General features: G+C 40.4%; 1 protein-coding gene across 1 annotated transcript; it reads right to left on the minus strand.

Moving 5' to 3' along the window:
• Positions 1–1,237: 1,237 nt before the first annotated feature.
• Positions 1,238–19,069, minus strand: LOC146382780 (disintegrin and metalloproteinase domain-containing protein 10-like). The gene is made up of 16 exons (XM_084933702.1): positions 18,884–19,069; positions 16,723–16,873; positions 14,663–14,781; positions 14,342–14,500; positions 13,707–13,807; positions 12,424–12,564; positions 11,252–11,344; positions 10,983–11,166; positions 10,276–10,439; positions 9,985–10,168; positions 8,296–8,446; positions 8,012–8,195; positions 7,796–7,904; positions 7,450–7,670; positions 7,220–7,346; positions 1,238–4,419 (listed from the first exon to the last, which is right to left on the minus strand). Exons 1-16 carry the CDS (start codon positions 18,948–18,950, stop codon positions 4,220–4,222), a joined length of 2,355 nt encoding a protein of 784 aa, XP_084789828.1. The 5' UTR covers positions 18,951–19,069; the 3' UTR covers positions 1,238–4,219.
• Between the last annotated feature and the right edge of the window lie 1,642 nt (positions 19,070–20,711).

Genomic DNA, 20,711 nt, shown 5'->3' on the forward strand with positions numbered 1-20,711 from the left:
CAAAACATATATAAAGCTGTTTGTGTGTCTCTGTGTTGCTGATGCTGGTGACTCACAGGCTGCTAGGAAACCTCCAGCACCAGCATGGTCTCTGAAGCAGCTGCGCCCTCTGCTGTGAGCCTCACGCTACTGCATTTATCACAGTAAACAAGGTTCACTCCAATGGTACTGTAATTTTTACAACAGGTTCTCATCCCAACCACATCAGGGGCGCCACCAAGGGGTGGGCAGTTGCCCCCCCCTCCCCCAACTGCATTAATTCTGCGCATCCAGTGCAGGTTCTTTGTTTGTGCTGCAGCCTTCATGGTGAGCAGAGCCTTGCTACTGCTTAGTCCACCAGTGCTAAGTTTAACTAAGTTTAACTAATGCTAATTTGTTATTAAGGGGCCCAGAGTATGCCAAGGAAATATCCCCCCAGCATAACACCAGCAGCAGCCTGAACTGTTAATCCAAAGCAGGATCCGTGCTTTCGTGCTGTTTACATCCCATTTTATTGTCTGAAATTGCGCAAACCAGGCAACATCTTTCCAGTTTTCCACTGTATAATTTTGGTGATCTTGTTTGAATTGTTAACTCAGTTTTCAGCTGGTGTGATCTTCTGCTGCTGTAGCCCATCTACTTCAAGGTTCGATGTGTTGTGCATTCAGAGATGGTCTTCTGCATACCTTGGTTGTAAAGGAATGATCCTCCCTTTTTTCTTTTTCATTCTCTGTAAATCCTATAGATGTCTATGTGTCATTGCTCAGGGCTGAAATATCAGCCTGTCTGGTACCAACAACCACGCCACATTCAAAGTCGCTTAAATCACCTTTTTCTAGCCATTCTGATGCCCAGTTTCATCTCTGGCAGGTTGTCTTGACCTTGTCAACATTCCTGCACTGAATTGCAGGCACGTGACTGGCTGATTGCATATTGTGTTGACCACTTGAACAGGTGTACTTAACAATGTGGACAACAATTTTGCAAGTTTAACTTTTAACTGCTGTAAAAGGATTTCTTATTTTATTAGCGGTGTGTAGATGTTTGCTTCACTAACAGAGTATCACACAGATTGGAGTGGGATGGTGCTTTTCCTCAGCAGTGCTCGTATGAGAAAATAGAAAAACAGTTTGGTAAAAAAAAAATAAAATAAAAAAATCACAAGATCTAATAACTTCACACCGATCTCTTACATTCTCCCCAAACGCAACTTTTTCACAAACAACATCAGCATCTTTCAAACACCATGACACCAGTCTGTAATGCAAGCTTTCCATTTATTTCAAGCCCAATGCAAATGACGGTTCATGTGTTAAATCAGGGGGAGTGGCCCTTTAAACATCTGGCTGCACAGTCCTCAGAACAAACTGCCTCACACGGAGAGAAAAAGCCAGAGCACGCACACATTTACAGACAGCAAACAGGGGTCTATTTTTATTTTGAATGAGTCTTTTAATTAATGCATTTCAAGTACTCCAAAAAATTACATCTCTTTGCACAATACAATTTGAATTTTTTTTTGTTGTTTTTTTTTAGTAAAAATGTTCAAAGTGAACAAAAATTTCCGATACTGTATAAAACACAGTGAACATTAAAATCAGACAGTAGTATTACTTTTTAATCATGTGTTCTTTCGGCCTACGTCACCTACAACATTTTCAACTCAATTTGGACATTTTTCAGTGCACGTTTATTTAAAAACTTTACCAAGACTACGAAATTAAAAAGAAAGGAAATTTACAGGCATTATTCTTCTGCTCTTCTACCCAAACCATGCCACAGGATAACAAAGACAAAAATGAGAATGTAACATTGACTCCATCACACTGAATTGTTTTTAAGCATTGATGACGGTGGAGAAAAGTATCGTAAGCAAACTCCAGTTCAACTAGCACATATAAGAACATAAAATAACTTAGAAGAGAGGAAAGTTTGTCACATATGAACATCTTTAAAACAACTTACTCTGGAATTAGGATACAAAAAAGAAATTAAACCGATGTATCAAAAATGTAATTCTCATTTTTCAAATGAAACGCAAATTTTATTCGATTTTTTCCCAAGTACTGTACAAGTTTACAGGTTCAGTTCTCCGGGCCCTGACAGGTGAGACGTGGCTCAGGAGATCAGATTTAAAAAGAGCTCAATTTTTGTACAGAGAAAAGGAAAACAAAAAAAACCCACCCCGTCGACCCGCTCGATTCATCTGCCGCGTGAACGGAAAACCGTGAGGTGTCATTATGTTTGTCGCGTCCCCTCCAGAGCACATGTGTGGCTGTAATGACCAGATAGATATTAGTTATGATTAGTACCGCATGCATTTAAAGTATAGCCATAATGCCACGATAAAAATGAAGTCAGAGCACAGAAAGTCCTCCCACAGCATTTAATGCAAAAAAAAATCTGCAACGTGTCGTTGCTGGAGCATCCCGTCGGGCGAAATGTCTGCCTGGTAAATGAAATGACAGGACTTTAACACACTATGTCATGATTACATGATCAAATCCTTCCAGTGAGTGTTGTGATTAACTTGTTTTTCCAAGATGCCCCTTTGGTGCAGCGAAGAGAGGAAGAAAACACCTGAGGTCGAATCGCACAGCCTTCATTTCATTCTCTTTAAAGTGGAAACCTCGCAGGTGCTTCCTGGATTTTAGAAAACCTGTGCACTGCTCCGTAAAAGTTCTATGGCACGCTCATGTAAACTCTGAGGCCTGTACTCATGAGCTCTTAAGGGGAATTCAGTCCTTGAGATGAGAGATTGGACCAGAAGCTCGTTTCCCGTGGAAGCAGTGACCCCGCTGAGGGACGTGTTGGTGAATAAATGTGACAACACTGCTGCGTTACACCGCTCGCTCCGGCGGCCCAAAGTAAATCGTGTTGAGTGACATACAAACATTACAAACCTTGGTCAATTAATAGTCACATTTAATAAATGTGTCTGCATGCCCACATTAAAAACTTCTTAGTTTCGCTATCTGAAGAATAATAGAATGATTCCATCTTTTTTTTTTTTTTAAGTCATTTTTAAAATTTATTTCCACACTCATGTAAACTAACTCTGTAACATGATACACTCTCACTTCTACACTACGCCACAGCAGCCTTCACTCTTCACCTCGACTTCATATCTGAACAGGCAGGATCAACATCAGCTTCAGTTAGTGGTTATTCGTTCTTCATTATTATCAAAAACAAACAAAGAAACAAACAAACAGACAGTAAACGGTTGCACCAAACTAGGCGATTTCTCCTTCTGTTTCTGACCTCGTCCAGTTTGTTGTACAACAGGGGCAAGACATGATGTTAGCGAGACAATTTAAAAAAAAAATGGTGAAATAAAGGGACCTTGAACAGAGAAGGCCTAAAACGTGGGATATGGCGACCTTGTTGTTCAAAGAAAAGCAAATCAAAACCTAGCGAGTTCATGAAAGTGAGAGAGATCCACCTGATTGGACCGCGGAGAGAACTCGATGGCGTCAAATCCTCAACAGCAGCGTCCAAGGAACTCACCACAACCGTCATTCTTTCATTTATGTGTTAAGAATCCTGAGAGCACTAACCGAAAAATTAAAGAAAACAAAAAAAAAAAAAATGAAGAATTACACATTTACAGTAGAAGAAATAGTTTGTTTTCACTTATGATACACTAAATATTTACAATCACATGCAGAAGACCGTCTGCATGAGAGACCGGAGCCTGTGTCTTTTGCCGTTTGACATGTGTGAAATCACAAAAGTGCCGCAAATCCCCACTGAGTGTCTCTCATTCCTGGCTAAGATGACAAAAACAAAAGAACGAAAAAAAAAAAGGAGAAAAAAAAGGAAAAAAAAAGAGTTCACCAGCAGCTACGAGCCTGTCACTCAAGAAGATGTTGCAGATGAAGAAAAAAGAAAAAACAAAACAAACCACAGAATGAACTAAAGCTACAAACGATTCCTTAACTCCTTGGCACTCCTTAAAGAAAAAAAAAAGAAAAAACGATGGGGAAAAAAATTTGCTAGATCGCACTGCAGTGGAAATGGCTGATGGTCAAGTCCCCTCCACAAAGAGCCAATCGAGTTGCTGAATAGCGTTTTCTCTTTTTCGCGTGTCTTGTTTTGTCTGTAGTTGGAGGATATGATGATGACTAACAACCATGTCAGGCGTTTCTTTGGATGGAGTGACGCTTTTGTTTCCCTCTGTAGGCACAAGGAGGAGCCAAGGCATTGGGGGGAGCAGGGGGGAGCTGGGTGCAGGGTCTCAGCGTCTCATCTGGCCCATCTGATAGTTCTCTCTGGGCTGACGGTGGTGCCTCTGGGGCTGTGCCTGTCGCTGAGGCTGCCTCTGTGCCTGCCGCTGGCCGGCGTGGCCCCCGTGTCCGCTGTGGCCGTGCGGGTGCTGGGACTGGTGCTGCACCTGAGAGCTAGCATGCTGCTGCGCTCGTCGTCTTTTCAAAGTCCCTGTCAGAGGAAAGAGAGTTAACTTAGGCTCAAGAAAGACGAGTATCGTCCTAGATTTGTTTTGTTCAGCTGCAGCACTTGTTCCTAAGCTGGTGGTCTTGCAGTGTGATGAAGGATGACGTGTTTATCTCACATTTGTCATCTCTCATGTAGGGAAACTCAAAAATCACAAAGTATCAGCAGCTGTTCTTTCACAGCGGACAAAGAGTGACCCCTGCAAGTGAACGGGCCTACCTTGCATCACATTCATCTTACAGGGTGATGTCATTTATGACCCTGCGGTACTGAAGGGATTTATTAAATCAGACCCCAATGTGAGGTTTATGCCATGGCTGTACTAAATTAGCAGCATTAGTAATTACCTAATTAGTTTTCTCATGTTTCTGTAATGTTTAATCCACCAGTACTGAATGTTAAACTTGACCAATTTCCGATTTCTTAGAAAAGTCCAAGTTCAGATATAAAAACGTTCAGTGAATTCAGTCATTTTTATTTTGAAGGAGATTTCAGATTCAGATTAACTTTATTATTCCCCCAAAAAGGGTAATTTGTTCGAAGCTTACTCACACAACCACTTATCACCAACACTGTTGCATGTCAATGCAGCGATCGACAACAATGAGGTCAAAAAATAAAAATGTATAACAACGTCTTTTGCCTTCTTTATCACCTGATTTTCCCAGAGTGAGCACAAATCTGACCCCAGTGATTTTGGAGGTGTTAACATTATGACTGAGAGAGTTTCCATCCTTAACAGGCAAAATACTGAACCAGCAGATAAAAGAAGATGTTAAAAGACTTTCGATAAACAAACAATAAAAGTTACACAAAAATAAACCTGTTCTCGTACGGCGTCCTGCAGCTGTCGGCGTACATAATAAAAAGAAGGGGTGACAGAGCACAGCCCTGAGGTCAACGGGAGCTTGACACAATCCTACTGGATATTTGTCCATTAACGAGGACCTGTTGGACTCTTTCAGTGAGAAAGTTTAAAATCAGCATCAGGAGCTAATCTAAAAGTTTAAAATCAGTCTCATTAAAAGCAGAGGAGACATCAGCAAACAGAAGTCTTGCGTGAGGTGCTTATAGACTGTGTTTAACATAAAGTTTGACAGATTTTATTTTAAATATTTGTGCTTTTTTGTTTTTATGAGAGGTGGTCTAATAAAAGTATTAAACAATGTTTATTAGAGCCTGACTGAAAATACTATAGAAAGGGTACAAAAATGGCAAAAACCAACATAAACGTCCTATATATGTGTAAGATACAAGCAATCAAAGTGTTTGATGTGTGGATTTTTGCTCGGTAGGCTTCAAGCCCTGAACCCGGACCTGGTAATCAAAGGTTTGAAAACCCTTGTTCTTAACAATCAAGTAAAGACATTGTCCAAAGCTGGTCTTTCTCACATGTAGGACACAGCAGGAGATATGGAGGCAGAACACCCACACACACTCTCTCTGTTAGCTCATACCGACAGACTTACGATTTATTTTATTTACTGTCAGCGGTTAGCTTTGCTGTCCAAGACTTCAAGAAACCACCTGCCACTAACTGTAGCTGCAGCAGAAAGAAGCTAATTGTAAACAAGCTAGAGGGACCGATCTGTGGTCCTTTGATCTAGAAAAATAAACGGTTGCACGTAGGCTGGAAGATCAGCACTCAAGTGGAGCCGAGCAAAACCCCATTCTGACTGCAGACGTCAACAACTCTAGGAAAGTTGGGCTGCTAATGTTATCAACGTGTAGCATGTGTGTACAACATGCCAAAAAACAGCAACTTGTAAAAATACTCTTAACAAAGAAAATGTCATTAAACTGCTCTTAAATACATGCAAACGTTTTGTACTGATGATACATCACCTTACCCATTACACTCTGCTTAATTTGAATATGCCTTTTCTAAAAGGGCATATTCTATAGAATATTCAACTACACTTTCTTCTTCTCTCACATTTAAACAAGTAGATCGGTTGCCATGACCACCCTTAGGCGCAACAGCACAGGATGCAGTGAGTAAACCAAAGTCATGTAGAGAAACTATAAGAATAAGTAATCATAACACTGCTCTCATTCACAGGTATGACTGCAGGGTTAACAAGGCACACAGTACAGTGGATTTAATGTGATGCTTTTTTGCCTGTGTGAACATTCAAAGCTCAATCTGAGTTTAATCTGGATCAAGTTTAGGAGCTCAGATCAAATCTGTAAGTGTTCTCAGGAAACTGTTTTCACAGCACTGCCCATATAAATTGTTAATAAGCCCGTAAATGATAACATGAACTGCATGATTAATTTTACTTTACAGCCTGATAATAAATAGGTTTTTAAAAATATATCTGTATTTTTATTCATTTGTGTCCCTGTAGTGTAGTGGTTTACACACTCTTTTAGCAAGCAAAAGCTCCCTAGTTTGATCGCGGGAGGAGACACAGCGAGGGCATCCGACGTAAAAATCTGCCAAATCAAACATGCGGAGCTACCCGCTGTGACAACCCGTTGTGAAAAAGGCTGGAGCTAAAAGTAGCTTTCATATTTACTGTAATCAGAGTGTCCTCGTAAAAGAGAGCTTTCTCTCGGTGGTTTGACCTGCCTGAATAAAAATGATATTTAACCCTCTCCCCCAGCCCCAAAAAACACTGAATGTCACATTCAATTTTAAAGGAGGTTTGAAAGCAAACTGCAGACATGTGACTTAAAACATCTGGGTGGTCAGGTAAGTTATCTGAAAATCTTTCATGAAAATGCGTAACAGCTAAACGCTCTTATTAGATGAGGTCTCTTTTTAGTCTTCTAAACTCACCTGGAAGTGGTTTGGGTGGTGGAAGTTTGGGGTTGCTGCTGGGAGTATGCACACTACAGATCTTAATGAAACCAGCCATCAGCAAGATGAGGGCGATACCCATCAAGAGCACTGCCCACCAGTAAGCCTGGGATGAAAATGAAGCTCAAATCAAGCTCAATCAAATACAGAATAGAAAAAGACCCCCCACATACTAACTAATCATTCACAATCAAGATGTCGACACGTACCACAATCCACTCGGCGATGTTCTCATACAGCTCAGGGTTAAAGATGGCCTTCTTTAGTCTGGCAAGTGGCCCATCTGCGTCCACCAGTCGGCACTTCATGAACACATCGCAGTAGCCCTTAAAGTCGTTGCAAGGCGAGCCAGCTGGCAACGTGGTGACCTTTTTATTGAAGAAACGAGCCAGGCGCTCTGATCCTGTGCTGCTGCATGTGCTGGGATTCGCTGTGCAGAGAGACAAATCCAGTTTAAAAAAAAAAAAGAAAAGAAAAAAAAGACAAAACTCACCCGTATATTTATAAAAGAAAGAGCCTGCTTGTAAAAGGTGTGAGAAAGGGTAAACGACTCACTTTTCTCCATGCAGCACACGTGGCAAAGCTCGGTCTCATCCTTGCCATCTTGGCTGGCACAGGTACACGCCTCGAGCCCGTACTTCTCACAGATGGAGCCGGAGCAGCCCTGCGGAGGAGGAGCACGAGGACAGGCGAGATCAGACACTTGCTAGTATGAGTACAGTGTTGCTATGACAACCAGTTCTTCAAGGTGTGATTTCTTCAGCCACTCACCCCGTTGAGGCAGACTTGAGTCTCTCCGTGGCAGGCGGTGAAGTTGGCCTTGGGCTCCGACGTGGGGCACTGGGCGCTGTCGCCCTTACACACGCCATGGTGAGCGCACTCCGACTCCTCTCGGCACTTGTCACCGCGAGCCTTGTAAATGCATTCGCTTGTACAACAAGGACCCTGGCTGGGACTTTTTGGGGAAGAGAAAAGCGCCGAGTTAAGACTCAAAACATGAGAACACCCTCTTTAAGAGGTATTAAAATAACTGAAAAATAAAAATCGTCATCTACCTGCAGACTGTATGGTCCTTTAATGTGCACTTCTTGTTGTCAGGCTGGTTGGCGTCATGGCAGCACTTGTCCTTGCACTGATCGCTGTAGCCACAATCGCACTGCTCACCAGGCTCCACCATACCATTACCACAGATGGGCTGGCCAGACTCTGTTTTGAAAAAAAGAAAAAAGTATTGAGCCCTTTGCGGAGCAAGCTCAAAGTTTAAATCAGACATTTATTAAATAATATCAGGGTTTTTATGAATTACAGACTTTTTGATGCTCTGTAGAAGAAAACCGCCTTCTCCTAGTCAGATGTGAAAATGAAAAATTGTCCCCCAGTTTTTTTCTCCATTTAAACATTGAGATTTTTGATTGTTTTAAGGTTTTTACACACCAGACGCATAATAATCGTACGAACATTTTGTGCGTTAAAACTATTTTTGGACTCGCCCATTCCTAATGCATCCTTACACAGGATTGTGCAACTTGCTGGACAAATTTGCTGCATTTATTTTTCCGGATCAGACCACTGCATTTGGCAACAAGTGTACTCGCAGCACAAAATGTGCACCGCTACTGAGTATACAATGATAATATAATAGTAAAATAATACAATTTTATCTTAGACACACAACTAGATGCTGCTCCAGGTCAATCGATCAGATGTGGTCCCAACTCTGCCAACAAGAGTTCAAACTGCCCGACTGACGGTATGTAGGAAAATGGTTGTGATGCAGCTTCAACTCGTGGGTCAAACCATGAAATTCTTCCTGCTGCTGTCTTCTCCTGAGAACTGGATGAACTCAGATTCTTCCTTTTCACATTTACAAACATCAGGACCAACTCGTCATTGCTTGATCATCACTTGATGTCAACTCCATGTTTTGACTCCCATAGTGTGTTATTTGAGGAGACTTTTTTTTTTTTTTTTTTGCAAAATTTTAACAAAATACAAGTTTGCTTCTTAAAAATTCTAAATTTCATGGGGTCTTTTTTTTCTGCAAAGTGCTTTTTGTGTAAAGGCCTGAACCATTAGAAAAATGCACAAAAATTTCCTTCACTGTGTACACAAATCATGCTGACAGTAGTGGACCCTCATCCCCCAAAGGCTCATTCTGGGCATGCATGCACACCAAACCCTTGAATGCTGCTCTGGAGAGAATGAGTTGCTGGGGCAAAAAAAGAAAAAGAAAAATAGAAAAGGACCCTTCAAAGAGCCAAAAGCATAAACCCAAAAAAACGTTGGTTTGTGGGTGGGTGTATTAAGGCAGTGTCTGAAAAGCTAAAGCATTTTTCAGTCATATCAGTGCAGCCAAGATGCACGTCACTTTGAACAGCTTGTGCAAAACAAGAAGGTTTTTTAGACACGCCAATCACATGGTGAATTAATCGAGTGACTTCTGAAGCATCGGTTTGCTGTTCTACTGACTCAAAAGTGTGAAACTGGCAAGAAAAAAAAAAAGACAAAGAAAAAAGATGACAAGGTTTACTTCCACAGTCTGCCAAATACTGTACAAAAATACCATGGACTAATGCCAAGCTGGCTTTTCTAAGCTGATACTAGCCAATAACTTCTCAGGATGCCTGAATTCTTTCACTAATTAAGAGTTTGCGGTAAAAATATTCCACACCATCAGAAGAACCCTAACCCGGATCACGAGTTAAGATCGAGGCCCTAGATCCAACAGAAACAGTAAAACGTACCGACGAAGCAGTTGTTCCTCTTTTTTTCCAGCACCTGGCTGATGTTGCGAATGCTGCAGAGGGAGAACTTGTTGTTGTTAAGCTTGTCTCCAGATGTAGCCCTTGCATACATGATATAATTGCCCTTCTCCTTCTTGTCTTGGCTTTTGGATTCCCCTGGTGTGCACTCAGATCCAGAGTCATGCTGGCAGCGAGGAAGAAAAAGAAAATCAAAGATTAAAAGCAAGAAAAAGGGACAAAGAGTACAGGCATCATAAATTCCTTCTCACCGTGCATAAATGCGGCACTCACCGGGGAGCCAAAGTTGTGGCCTACTTCGTGTGCAAAAGTGATATGGGAGACTTTCGGAGGTACGTGGGAGGCGTAGTTCTGTACAGTGATTATACCAGTGTTGAGAGACTTCTTTTTTCCGTCTGAGTACAGCTTGCTTTTTTCACAGATGCCTCCAGAGCTCCCTGAGAAGGAAAGGCACAATTTGCAACAAACTAAATACGGAAAGATTGTATCTATGAAGCGCCTTGAGGCGACTTTTGTTGTGATTTGGCGCTATATAAATAAAATTGAATTGAATTGAAATTGAATTGAATTTCGCTCAATAAAGAGAGTGAATGTGATTAATTTAACACCAGCTATTCAAATAAGTGACAGGAGGCCTTATTTAAAAACATACTTCATCATCATGTTTACAGTACATGCTGAAGACAAATTTTGTTTGTCATTACTCAGAGAAGATGCCCATTTTACTGCAGCAAATTTGCAATTTAACTGCAGTGCTTTCAATTAAAAACTCAAATCAACTCCAGCGTAGAGTAAAAACAGACTGCAACAAATATCTGCTGACAGTTTTAAAGAAAAATATGTTCCTGCTTGATGAGCTTCAGTCTACATTTGCGAGGACAAATTCCTGCTAAGGAATGTGAAAAAAATGATGTTTTTGTACCTTTCTGTAAAAACAAGACACAGTCTGCTTGCTTATCACAAGAATAAGATTTGCGTACCTGAGGGCGCTCCCACCCAGGCCAAACCCAGCACCCCATCGTCAAAATCTCTGTCAGTGAAAACATAAGCCAAGCAGTAGTCGTCGTGGTTCTGCTCCGAGTTCAGCTCCAAAAACTTCTCCACACCAATGTTGGCAAAGCGGAATGGGTTGGACTTGTCCCTCTCATCATTGGTGGTGTTTATCTGCGAAGACAGGAGACAGCTGGTTCACAGGAAAGACTGTGAACAGACCTAAAATGCAAAAGCGGCCGATCTGCAAAAGACTCACCCGGATCCGTTTCACCATGAAACTGATGTTACGAATGCCCATGAAGTCTGTGCCTTGATAAATGGCATCAATGGCCTTCACATGACTGGAGATCTGAAGGAAGTACGAGGTATTCATACTTTTAATAGATGACATTTCACTCAAGTACGCCGTATGTGATGGTACAAGTACTAACAAGACCTGCTTGTACATAGCACTATTGCTAACAACAACAGCTAACAGAAACAGTAGGCTAATATCATACATTATTCAACTGGCTATATGTGGTTTTCGCATTAAAAAAAATAAAGAAATCAGTGTTTATGCCAGGCGTGGCACTGACCTAGGACATTACCCATGCGGTGCCTGTCGAACGGCACTGTACGACAACACTGACATCAAACTGACGTCACATCTGCCGTCGCAAGCAGCCATTTCTGCATCTCTTTATTTTTGTAACCTGACGCATTGTTGCACTGCCACCGGGTTGAAGAGGCAAGTTTACGATCGTGTAGGTTTATACCACCGTTTTAATGACATATCAATACAGAATCTCTGACAGTCACAGATCGATGAGAGGGAGATGGTACAAGAAAAAACTTTTTGAAAATAAACAAACCTAAAAGAACAAACAGACGCTAAATAATTAAATCAATAGATAGATAGACAATTTCTATGCTTCCACTTTTGACTTCTTCTATATCAGCACTGATGTGGAGGTATTGTCTGACACCTGCGACACCTATCGTTCAGGAGAATACCGCGCGCATAAAAGGATCATGTAATCAAGGTTATACTGGGGGCTTTAAGCTGGTGGAAAAACTGAAGTGGCAACGTGTAAACTATAAAGGGAGTAGACCGAATAATAAGCTACTGCTGGCAATAATATCTTCCTATTGCTACTAGCCTCCTGTATACTAAGTTAGCTTAGCATACAGATTAGGAAAAATGGAAAACAGCCTCACTCTCATTAGTTAAGCGCAGTAGTTAATGGGTAGTGCTTGAGTGGTGCTAATGTCTTAGTATAACTCTCCCCAGAAAATGATAATAGATTTGCCAAAATATGACAATTCCTACACCGTAATGCAATTCCATAGAAATTGTACTTTGTGGACATCTTCTCTTATCAATATATTCCTAGGCTTTAGAAAGTATTAAGAGTAGTATATACCAAGTCACTTCCTGTGCGTTACCTGCGCTATGACAGCTTCTCTACTCTTGTAATACTTGAAGAAGAGGTGGTCGGTCTGAATAAAAAGCTGACATGTGTTTTTCTCAGCCTGGGCCATCCTCTTCTTCCTCAGCAGCTGGGTGTCCAGATCAGTGTGGACTTCCTGGTGTGAGTGAGACGGAAGAGGCAGAGAAGGAAACACACAGTTAAATAAAACATATTTAAAGGATTTTTCCACCAAACAGTAAAAAGAGTAAATAAATAATGTCCAGTATTTTAAGGCTGTGGTTCTTCAGCTGCAGTATGTTCATGAAGCTGTATTCTGCAGAGGAATATGTGCTCTCTATGTCACATACAGGGTGGAGGGAAAAGGCTGACCACTGCCACTGATGGACACATATCTCAGTTTTAAGGTGTTCAGTCCTGTTCGGTCACAGAGTTTTGCAGTGACATGTCACACCAAGTGAGTCAGGAGTAACATATAAATCAAACTAATGCTTTTTGTTAATGTGGTTTAAATTGAACACAGACATATTTTATTACTGCCTACTATCTCTGATTGGATTAGAGCTAAGAGGCACAGTTGAGATAAAGTGTTACATTTTATTGTCAGGTACCAAATTGAACATTATGTCATCCTGTTTCAGTCTATCACTTGAATGTGATAATAATACACATGAGGCTTAGATGCTGCTTTCCTTATTTCTGAATCCAAAAGGATGTCTAAATCTGAAGTTTAGTGTCGCAAACGCGACACTAAACTTGATCTGTGAAGATATGATGAAATGTCTAACTGTGCCCATCTTGCAGTGATAAAGAATCTTTCCCCAAAATTTCCTGGATTGAGATCTGAACTGACTCCAAGAATGATTCATTTCTGCAATGTGGGCCAAGCCTGAAATCTGGAAAATTTTTCATGCAGTTAAATCTTTAACTTTTTGAGTAATCCTGCTACCACTCCTCTACAACGGTAACAAATGAACGGGTGAACTTTTATACAGATGATCGTCTGGCCAAACTAAACCGTGTCGTAATACAATTTATGGAAATCTGTGAAATAACAATCATATGCAAAACTATATATAAAAAATATATTACATATTAATAATAAAGTGACAAATCTTAACTGTGACTATACTGGTTTAACACTTACATGGTTATAACTTACAACATAGAACCAGGCACAGAGACTTTAAAAAGACATCTCTAGGTATCTTTGACCCTGACTAAGTAGTACCATAAAATATCCTCAAAGCTCTTCACTAAACCCTGTCAGGGTTTACTGTGGTGTGTGGTGAAGTTAACCTTAGGGGGCTGCTCCACGGCAGAGGTTTGGTATTTCTTCATCTTTTCAAACACAGAGGTATCGGCACAGCCTCCCTCTGGGCCATACTTGTGCGGGTAGTCTGTATGAGAGAGACAGACACAACACTGTTAGGATTACGGGAGACAATGTTAGCTACTTAACCCCGTGAGTCACTCTATTCCAGGCGCTATTCATGATCAGCTAATGGAAGTACTTACACGTCACTTGAGCCTAGCTTTGCTGTGTGAGTTACTTTCCTGTCGCTCTCATTAGTGATTCCTCTCACAATTATGTTTAATTTGCCCCTCAGCCACACGCTATGTGTACACAGATGATGTGAAATTATGATTTGCAAGTGTAGTGAAGTGTAATTGGTGCTCACTATTAGTATCAACATTGCAAAGCCTGCTGAAATGAGCCAGTACCCAAGAGCAAGATTGTGTTACTCAGCTAATGAACACCCCAGGTGTCTGTGCTCCCCACGGGGGCCTATCACACCAGTCTGCCTCCATCGGCTCGGCAGCACTAACCTCGCACTTTCCAGTTACACACGCACATATCTAAACACACACTCGATGATCACGGGATAATAGCCTGTCAAAGTATTTGCGTGGCTGAAGGTGCAGGGACTCACGTATGTCATCTTCATGGTAGATGACAGAGTGGAAGGGCACGTCCTTGTCCTCAAGGTATCTCTCCGCAGGCTCCACGTAGTAAGTGCCATGGTAGCTCTGAATAAAACCCTCAAATTTACCATCCACAATGGAGCCATGAGTCAATGTGCCTTTCTCGCCTGGGAGTCCAAATCATACAATTATAAGCATCAGAAGATTGACACAGAAGAGGGTGCATTTGCATTTGAGAAAAACAAAGCCAACAGTTATTTGAAAAATCCCCTAGAGCAGCAGTACTGTAGTGACACATTTACACAACTGTGAAAAATTTATAGTCTTACCAAAGATTTCTCCAGTGTAGATGTGAGAGGTATCATATGGAATCTCTTCACCTGAAACATCTACCTTCAAATCTGGGGAAAACAAGGTGGTATCTCTCTTCATTCGTAAATTAAAGTGCCTGAAATCAAAGAGATAAAAAGAAGGCCTTCAGATTCAGGAGAGGAGCTGCAGTTGGCCTTAAGTAGTGGAAGTAAGCAACATTTACCCAGCCTTCTCTAAAAATGAACCTGCAAATTAAAAGGGGGGTGGGGTCGAAGCAAGAGCATTCGCAGAGAAAAACAAAATTAAAAAAACCCACCAAATACGCCGTTTTCTGCTGCAGATGCAAAACTGCAGCATTTAAATTTGTAAGAGACCAAACAGAAAATTTGAAATTAGGGCATCTAGCAACAGTGCTGTGTTCTTTTGTAGTTCAAACATATGGAGAGGGAAAAAACATGTTACAGTAAACCTCGGATTTCATGGAACACCTACACAGTGCTCTTATTGTACGCTCGCATTGTGTGAAAGTTGCTGTTCTCTAGGTCCGTGAACAGACAAAACACAAAGCCTTTGTAAAATTTAGATCTGAAGCCTAATATAATAGCAAACAATACATCCTGCAACGTGCACAATGCCTAGTGAATCACTGTTTCTTTGTAGGAATCTCAGGGGAAAACTCTGCAGTACATTAACATGTTTATTGGCTGTTTCAGATACATACAGAACTCTGCAAAGGTTTTAGGCTCTCGGGATGTTATCCACTGCTCAATCCTATTAAGGAGGCATGTGAGAGGTCCAAAATCTTTATTCTGTAGGATGGCAATGGGCCCAAAAAAACCCAACAAGAGTCAAAGTCCGTTCTTTGGCGACAAGAACAAGGAGTCTTGCAACAGATGGTAAAGCTCCCACACTGTGATCACAACATCAACGTGGACTCAGTCTGGGATTCCATGAGAAAATAACACAGAGAGCCATAAATTACAGAAAAATAGGGCAATTCTCAAAGATGTGTGAAGGAAACTACTGCCCCAGCACTTTGAACTAAAAACCTAAGAACTGGTGGCATTTTAGAGGCAAACCTTATACTGCATATGAATCTAAAAGCATCCTCGCTTTACTATTAGTGGCTGTTTAGTGTAAAGTACAAGACATTTTGTTCAAATGTCAAAAAGGAAAGGCAGGTGGTGTGCTGCAAATTAAACAGAAGAATCAGGAGTTCTCTCTCTAGCTTTGTCGTATATTCAAAAGGAAAAGAAGCTGATGCGTTGTTTTTTTTAAAGGAAGAGACATCTTCCTTCCGAGTTCGCCTTGCTCTTATGATACGCTTCCCTATTAAGCTGCATCTGAGTTTAGAAACAGCAGGCCCTGTTACAGGAAGGGCAACAAACTGCCTTTGCCAAGATCCCAGCCAGATGGTCGTGACTTTGTCATGGATGCTTTTTCACAACACCACCTCCTCAAAATATTAGATAAAGAACCATGACGAGGACGATTAGTATCAACCCATATACGATATTTGGAGGGGTTTCCACTTAGGCAGCATGAAACACCACATACATCACAGAGCTAACGAACACAGACAAATACATGCACAGTTTCACTTTAACTGCAGGGAATAAGAACACCTGGACAACAGCAATTATTTTGAGCTCAGGTTTGTGTCTTTAAATAGCCCATTTCTATCCCACCAACACAGTTAGTTTAAGCAATTAAACAAACATTAGAGTAGTTGCCGGTTAATTCAACCAATCAAGGAATACTGAAGCTCCAGGGGAGATCAGAAAACCTACACAGAAAATAATTCTGATCATTAAAATCCATCCTGAACACTGACCTAACATGATGCACCAGCGTATGTTTTTGATTTTGTAAAACAACTTTCAATAAAATTGCAAATCCCCCAACACAGAAGACCTCCAACTTTAATCATAAACAGCACAAGTACACGGGACGGTGTTTGCAAATGAATAAACAGACAAATGAATAAAGATACATGAAGAGAAAGGGGAAAAAAAGAAAAACAGATGCAGACAGACTTTACCTTTGGATAATATCTAGGAAAAGAAAGTGCACGAACCTTCCATGGGCATGAAAATCTAAATGCAGGTACTTGTCTTCATGCGAGAGTGCCCTCTTGGCCCTCTGATGCTTGCTGTGCACAAGCTCTGTGTCATAGGACAGGCCTTCATAGTGGCGGATGTACTTGTTCAGGGGATTTCTATAGTGTCCTGTGTGAAAAGAACGAAGAAACATCTGTTAGAGAAAGATATGTGTGCATGTTTGTTTGTTTTTCCTCAAATATGTACATACAGCGGCAATTCAAAAAAGAAAAAACACGTTCCCTACTCATTAGAAACTGGGATGCGATTCTAGTTGGTAACACGAACTATTCCTAACAGAAAGACTCAAAAGAATATGTACAAAAGCTACATTTGTAAACAACTGAGGCACTGCTCATGTTAGGGTGGTTTAGATGCCCGTAAGGCGGATAATCTGGACAATATTTGACAGGCAGGATTACAATACAGGAAACAGACAGCAAATCAGTATGGTCTGGGTTTTAACATTTAACTAAAATCTATTTAAGCCAAATGAATGGCAGCCTTAGACTAACTCTCAACGACAGCCCACAGCGTCACCGCTTAATTATTTCGTCACCAGAAGACTGGGTAGTGGGCTTGAAAGAAAGCGATTCTTAACCGTCTCCACCCATTTTGCCCACTGTTTCACACTCAAACAAAATTGGGTTTTTCTAGACTGATTTTGTTTATGGCATCTATTCCCCCAATGAATGTTGGCATGTTTTCCACATACATATACACCACTTTCCTCAGTGTAAGGTCAGATCGCTGCTCCATATAAAAAAAAGAAGAGAGAAGCTTTTTTAGTAAACAGAGTCCATGTAATTAGGCTTCTCTGGCAGGTAATTATGCCTGACTAGTGAGCCATAAATACAGGATTCTGTGCAACATTATAACAAAGATGGATAAGTAGACCAGGCTTCAGCTACTTCCCTTTTCATGTGCGGTATGAAATATTTAGGTGGTAACATTAAATTTTTCATTGAGGTGACTATGAGAAGTGAAGGCCATGACTATATCTCTGAAATAAATTAATTTCTAAAGACTTACAAAACATAAAGAAAATGTGAGGAGCCAAGATTGATACACTTCAAAAACACTAATCAAAGAGAAACATTAAATATAGGAAAATATGAGACAAGTTGGACTTAATTTATCTTAAAAGTTGGGAAAACTGCTGTGTTACAGTAGCCAAAAACAACAGAGGTCAATAAAATATAATAAAAATACTGAATCAGAAAGTAAAAATTAGAAAAAAGGAGCTCAATCAAGCTGAAATCCATGTATGTGAATGAATAGCTTGAGTACATTGTAATAAATAAAAAGAAGTATTGTGGTGTAAGGCACGAATGATTTCCTGTAGTTTAGACTAGGTTAGATTAATAAAAGAAGCAATGCAGGCAAAAACCACTGTGTAATTGTATATGTATCTGTGTATATGACTCCTAAATCTAGCTGAGAACATTAGGATTTAAAAGCACAGCATCGGCATATAGCAGATAGAGGTAGGATGGCAGAAGTGCATTACACGTCAATACTGCATTTTACACAGAGCAATTTGGCACCCACACACACACACAAAAACTATTTTTATTAAAATACTGACTGCAGGTTGATTTGACTTAAGACACCACTGACAGGGAGCAAAACTGCAGACAAAATTATGCCAGCAAAATGTGAAAACCTGTGTCTTTTACACTGAACACAGGTTATTTTCGGGGCTAAACTGTTGTTGTTGTTTTTTTTAATAATGACAGAACAATTAGCGGCTAAAGTGGCAGCTAGCTCAGAGCTAACGCTGCTTTAACAGTCGGCATCTCCATCTTCTCATAACAATGGCTGTCGGCGCCGCTCGCACGGTAACAACAAAACCCTCACCCAAAAGCTGGCGATAAAAAACGGTGACAACACACGGACGTAACTCCCCAATGTCCGTTTATTTCAATCGACTGCGCGAATCCGAGTCCGCTTTTAAGCTATGTGTGATTTGTCGCCTTGAAGTAATACGGCAAAAAGGGTGCAGTCCTCTTCATAACAAGCAGGCCCTGCTGATCCCTTCTGTAGCTAGCAGGCTATCGGGATTTCTGCTCCTCTCCGCTCGCTGCTTCATGGATTCAACACAACTCGATTTGCTCCGACAGAAACCGCCTCACTCACCTTGGGTGTAGTTTAGCAAGTACACGAAGAGGAAAACTTTAAGGAGAAGGGTATGTGACAAATCCATTGTTAGAGCATTGATGCCGTTTTCACTTTATTGTCCTACTTAGATAGGCGCAGACGCCCTGTGTGTTTATTGCAGCTTCCTCACATCGCCTCCTCTCCCTCTCTCCAGCGCCGTGACGTCAGACGCAGGATAGCCTGGCATCCCTTCCCCCAGAAGCGTCCATGATCCACCAGGCCTGCATACATTACAACACTCAGTGTGCCTCGGATCTAGTGTCATATGTATCCCTCTCTGTGTGCATGTGTGTAATATATAAATATATGCACACATCAATAAACATGAAAATTCTAGAGTTTTTCTCAGCATAACTACTTAACTGCTCAATTATTTCAGCTACAGGGCTTTTAGTACAATTGCAGATGATTTTACATTAATATTACATAAACATTCACTGTTGAAGCCACTTTATGCAAAACTGTGAAACACCCCCAAGTATCAGCCTCCCACTGTGAATGATACTGCTACTTGAGGTTTTGTTTTTTAATGTCCACCAAGCAGGTTGTGATTGGCTGGTCTGCCAGAGAGCGATATTGGATACTTTGTGTCAAACCAGTGAGGTATGCCTCTGATTTATGACAGAGGAAGTAATTAAAGGTAATGGCAATCACAATGTTTCTGAATATTATAAATTATAATATATTTAATAACTCGTTAATAATGAATAATCACATTGTTTAACACATTTTCACACACAAAACAGTTTTTGTCATAAAGTAAATGTTTTGGCTTAAAATGATAACAGCGCACCATTATGAATTATTATTCCATCATTTTAATTTCTATCTCAAACATCCTATTCATCATCCTATTCCATCGCCATATTTTCATGATCATATTTTTTTTGGTCAGAATATTATTGATTATTATCGAGTTATGAAATATCATATAACGTATTACTGGTTTGACACATGGTACCTAATATCATCTCTATTGCTCAAAAAGTTGATTCTGTTCATCTGGGCATAGAAACGTTTCGTCACTCATCCAAGTGACTTCTTCTGTCTCGGCTGAGTGGTGTTTCCTTAGCCTTATAAATATCACCTTTGCACAATGACTGAAACTAGCACCACTGATGAACAATGGGCTGTGAGGTCAGTTTCTTGATCATTAAATTGGCAGATGTACAGATGAACAGAAACAACTTTAGGGTTTTCTTACCCGGATGATTGAGCATGTATCAAAACTGTTTTTGTTTAAACTTTTGTAACTACCTTGTTTGGCACTTAATATTCCTATTTCCTTTACTGTTTTCTGCTGTACAGTGCTTTATGACTGTGAAAAGAGCTTAATAAATAAACTCAATTTATTCATTTACTTACAAATTTCAAAGAGCTGAAACATGAACATTAGATAACAAATTCACTGTTTATGCTACAAAATAGTGAAAACGCTTTTTTGGCCTCTAGTTTTGATCATTAAGTGCTTACTTTTACTTCCACCGAGGAGGTTGTGTTTGGTTTGGTTTGTCTGGGTGTTAGCAGCATTACTCAAAACCTGTTTGGCCAGGTTGGAATAATTTCTTTTACAATTATCAACTTGAAATAAAAAATTAAAATTAACATTTATCCATCTATTATTCTTTTTTATTTTGTGGTTGTAGGTTTGGCATACTTTATAAATTCTCATAAACTGCCAAAAACGTATGTTGCTTCATTCACAACACTCAGTTTAAACAGTGTGTCCTAAGCCTGTTTAACCTTAGAAAAGATTCACTTTATTACCTCTGTATTTTGGTTCAGCTTATTTGTTTGTTATGGATGA

Source organism: Perissodus microlepis, chromosome 7 (genome assembly GCF_051167445.1).
Source record: "Perissodus microlepis isolate ML-2025 ecotype Zambia chromosome 7, ASM5116744v1, whole genome shotgun sequence".
In the NCBI taxonomy this organism is placed as follows: domain Eukaryota; kingdom Metazoa; phylum Chordata; class Actinopteri; order Cichliformes; family Cichlidae; genus Perissodus; species Perissodus microlepis.

What these genes read in the sequence shown, in the direction of transcription:
- LOC146382780 (XM_084933702.1), bottom strand. Translation starts at nt 18,950, where the DNA reads ATGGATTTGTCACATACCCTTCTCCTTAAAGTTTTCCTCTTCGTGTAC. An exon ending in CTACCATGAAGATGACATAC is followed by an intron (nt 13,808 to 14,341) that starts GTGAGTCCCTGC and finishes TCTCTCATACAG; the next exon opens with ACTACCCGCACAAGTATGGC. An exon ending in TCATGGTGAAACGGATCCGG is followed by an intron (nt 11,167 to 11,251) that starts GTGAGTCTTTTG and finishes CTGTCTTCGCAG; the next exon opens with ATAAACACCACCAATGATGA.